Source organism: Protobothrops mucrosquamatus, unplaced genomic scaffold (genome assembly GCF_001527695.2).
Source record: "Protobothrops mucrosquamatus isolate PMUCROS unplaced genomic scaffold, P.Mucros_1.0 scaffold4318, whole genome shotgun sequence".
In the NCBI taxonomy this organism is placed as follows: Eukaryota; Metazoa; Chordata; class Lepidosauria; order Squamata; family Viperidae; genus Protobothrops; species Protobothrops mucrosquamatus.
This window is the reverse complement of record NW_015390232.1, coordinates 39109-42663: the sequence shown is the minus strand read 5'-3', so window position 1 is coordinate 42663 and position 3555 is coordinate 39109. Positions and strand designations below refer to the sequence as shown.

At 53.2% G+C, this 3555-nt stretch overlaps 1 protein-coding gene across 1 annotated transcript in view; it reads right to left on the bottom strand.

Moving 5' to 3' along the window:
- Positions 1-2600: 2600 nt before the first annotated feature.
- The window catches only part of LOC107298837 (DLA class II histocompatibility antigen, DR-1 beta chain-like), a gene marked incomplete at its 3' end in the record, with an annotated part of 12969 nt that continues 12014 nt past the window's right edge, over positions 2601-3555 (bottom strand). The window contains exons 3-4 of the mRNA XM_029286626.1: positions 2898-3179; positions 2601-2739 (exon numbers count right to left, since the gene is read on the bottom strand). Coding sequence (XP_029142459.1) covers positions 2601-2739; positions 2898-3179 — 421 coding nt within the window. The remainder of the gene's footprint in view (positions 2740-2897; positions 3180-3555) is intronic.

Here is a 3555-nt window from a genome sequence, read left to right as displayed (position 1 = left end):
ACATCTTTGATAGTTGTTCCTGGGAAACAGCTAACTGCTAGTTTGACTGTCCATTCTACAAATTGCTGGTTCATTTCCTCTGAGCAATGAATCCTCAATCACCAACACAGGTCTTTTTTTATCTTTAGGAAGTCTGCTCTGATTTTTTTCTCTGCAATTGGTACATTTGGTGTTGTCCCTTTTCCAGGTGCCCACAGGCCCTTTTGCAAGGTGGGGTATTACTGACAGGAGCCCAAGTCTTCTCTGTGTTTGAGACAGTTCCTCCACCGACCTATTCTTTATGTGCCCCAGATGAGGAACGGGAGGGAAAAAATCTGCCCTTGGCGATCAATGCCACGGAAATCCTGCAGAACCAGTCTGGATGACTTCCGGAGGAGGCAAGGCTCAGTGGGAGAGCTATCTAGGGGCATCTAGGGGGGCTGGGGAGAAGGGAGGGGCTTTCCACTCAGAGTTGCCCCCTTGATCTTTCCTCTCTCCTGCAGAGCTGCTCTCCCTCCCCCCTGATGGCAAATGTCTCCTACACCAGGAATGGCTTCGGGTGGACTTTCTGCTCTGGCCCAAAGAGGCCCTGGGGAAGACACTCTTCCCAACACCCCCTGCCCAGGAGCCCCCAAACCAGGGAGATGGACATCAGTGCAACTTTCCCAAAGATCAAGGCCATTGGCCACAGGACCACTCAGGGCCTTTTCTGAGGGAGGGTCTCAGATGAGCTCCAGTTTGGGGCCAAATGAGACTCACACAGGACTCTCTCTGTTGGGGACCATCGGGTCAGGATGGGGTCCTCCACCCAGGACATGAAGCAGGAGGACCCTCAAACTGTGCAGGAGATACTGCTCTAGGGGTCTCCTCTGCCCAGAAGGAGGGGGCTTCAGACCCGAAGGCAGGAAGGGCTGTGGGGCAGCAGTGACGATAGGTGGGCAGTCCTGGAAAAGGCCTCTGGGGTCTCAGGTGGAGGGAGGGAGGCGCTGGGTGCCAAAATGGGGCAGGACCCTCCAGTTGTGAAGGAGAGAAATGGCACAAATGGCTGGGTAAGTGTAGGGGGAGTCTCAGGTGTCCCCCAATGGCTCCCCACAAGTGCTTGAAGGGGACCACATCTCCTGGCATCCTGGTCCTCAAACGTAGGCTTGAGGAGAAGCAGAGAAAGGGGCCCCCCAAGCAGGAGGGGACTCCTGCCCCTTCCCCTCCCTGGATCTGCCCACCCTCCTCCCAAACCAGTTTTGACTTCGGACCTGAAGTAGCCGGGTGGTTCATCCAGAGGCAGGGGAGGTATCAATCTGGGGAGGGGAAGGGGAGAAGGGAGGACCCTCCTGCGGGGGAGAGGAAAGAGGAAGAGGAAGAGGAAGAGGAAGAGGAAGGAAGGGAGGGAGGGATTCCAGGATTTTTCCTACAATGTTTATTCTTTTATAGCAAAGCAAAGGGAAGGGATTCGGACGAAGAGTAATGAAGTTGAAGCTGCTGTGGATTTAAAGCCGGGAGAGATTTGGGTGTCTGTACTGACAGGCAGGTCCAGAGTCCCAGGGGTCAGTCTAGATGATCTCCACCGCTCCCTCACAAGAAAGAGAGGCCTTCAAAGAAAAGCCAGAGGGGTCTCAGCAGGAAAAGCTCCAGGCTGCCATTCTCCTCCTCCCCCCAGTCTAAAATCTTGACCCTCCATTTTTCAGAGGTTGCAAAAAAGCCAGAAATTCATCAGTTACTGAAAAAAAACAACTTCCTTTCCCATCAGGAATCAGGAAGGACAGCAGGTTTAATTCATGAGTGCTGTAGAAAAAAAGAGACGGGGAAGAAAGTTAGAAAATAAAGTGAGACCTTCAGTGTAAATAACTTATTATTCCTCTCTTTCAACCCCCCCAGACAGGCCCACATTGCAGGGGGGTGGTTGATAGGTAGGAACAAAGTGAGGGAGTGTCCCCCCCCTTTTTCAAAGAGGATGCAAAGGACCAGCAATTCATCTCCAGAGGCTTATTGAATTTTTCCCAATTGACTTAACTGGGGGGTTAATCAGGAAAGGAGGCTTTCCCCCCCCCCCCAGACGTTTCATATTAACAAGATGGGGCCAGGATGGGGAGTGGTAGCAAAGCTGGGTGTTGCTTTGCCAGAAATTGTGTGAAATTTTCACAAGGAGACTTCCCTTCTCTTTTGCAATTTCCCAAAACCTGGAAACATCCTGGGCCAGATTTTAGTGTTTGTGTTTGTGTGTTTGTTTTTGATTGCACTGTTTTCAGTTCTCTGTAATGAAAAGCTGCCCAAAATTTCAAAAAATTGTGTTATCCACAGCAAGGAGGTATTGTTCAGGCACATTAAAAAAAAAGGAACAATTAACGAATGTTAAAGAAACATCTATCACTTGAGGAGAAACTCACCTGCAGGAGGCTGGATGGGAATTGCTGAAAGGAGAAAAAGAGCCAATCAGGACCCTTCATGGGCTGGAGGACTCAGAATGTCCACCTACCCATTGACAGCCCATAATAGGTTGCACGATGCTCACTTATACAGTTGACTCTTAAAGAACAGAATTTCCCAAGCAAATCTCCAAGGGGAGCCTCCTTGCCATCTGCTAAGGTTGCTGAGAGGCCTCCCCTGGATGGTCCCCTCCCCACAACCTCTCATCCAGCCCCATAGATTCACCTTTCTTGCTCTTCAGGTAGAGGGAGAGCCCCATGGTGAAGAAGATCACCCCGATCACGGCTGCAATGATCCCCGTCCAGAGTTTGCTCTTGGCAGAGTTGGAGGAACGGGGCTCTGGGGAAGGAGAAGGAGCCTCCCCTGAGCAGGAGCATCAAGGCCAGCTTTCCCCCCCCAGGAGGGTCCATCCAAGCTCCCCCTACAAGGAGGGTCTCTCCCCGCTTCTCAGGGCAGGATGGTGTCCCCAGACCAGTAGGAGAGGGAGGGGGGCTCACCCCATTGGACGGTGATTGGGGCCTCCAGGCTGGCATGCTCCACCTGGCAGGCGTAGATGTCCCCCCGCTGGGGCTGGGTCTCCAGCATCACCTGGAGCTGGTAGGTCCAGTCTCCATTCTGGAGCTCCTCCCCGAAGGCCACGCCCTCCTCTTCCGGCCGCCCATTCTTCAGCCACCACATCTCGATCTCCACAGGGTAGAATCCCCTTGCGGTGCAGAGGAGGATGGTGTTGGGGGAAGTGGGGTCCAGCTTGGTGGGGGAGATTGAGACGGTGGGCTTGGCTGGAAGGGAGGAGGGACATGGGGGAGATACAGGAGGGGCCAGAACAGGAGACCAAGTTGGTTAGTTCAGGCCAAGATCCCTTTTCACTCCTGGGTGAAAAGGGAATTACAAACGCTTCTTTACGGGAGGGTGCCTTCCCCGCGGTCCTAAAGGAGGCGGTGGTGAGGCCCCTCCTCAAGAAGCCCTCCCTGGATCCAGATGTATTGGCAAATTATCGCCCAGTCTCCAACCTGCGCTTTGTGGCGAAGGTTGTTGAGAGTGTGGTTGCACAGCAGTTTCCTCGGCACCTGGAGGAAACAGTCTATCTAGACCCTCTCCAGTCGGGCTTCAGGCCGGGATACAGCACGGAAACGGCATTGGTCACGTTGGTGAATG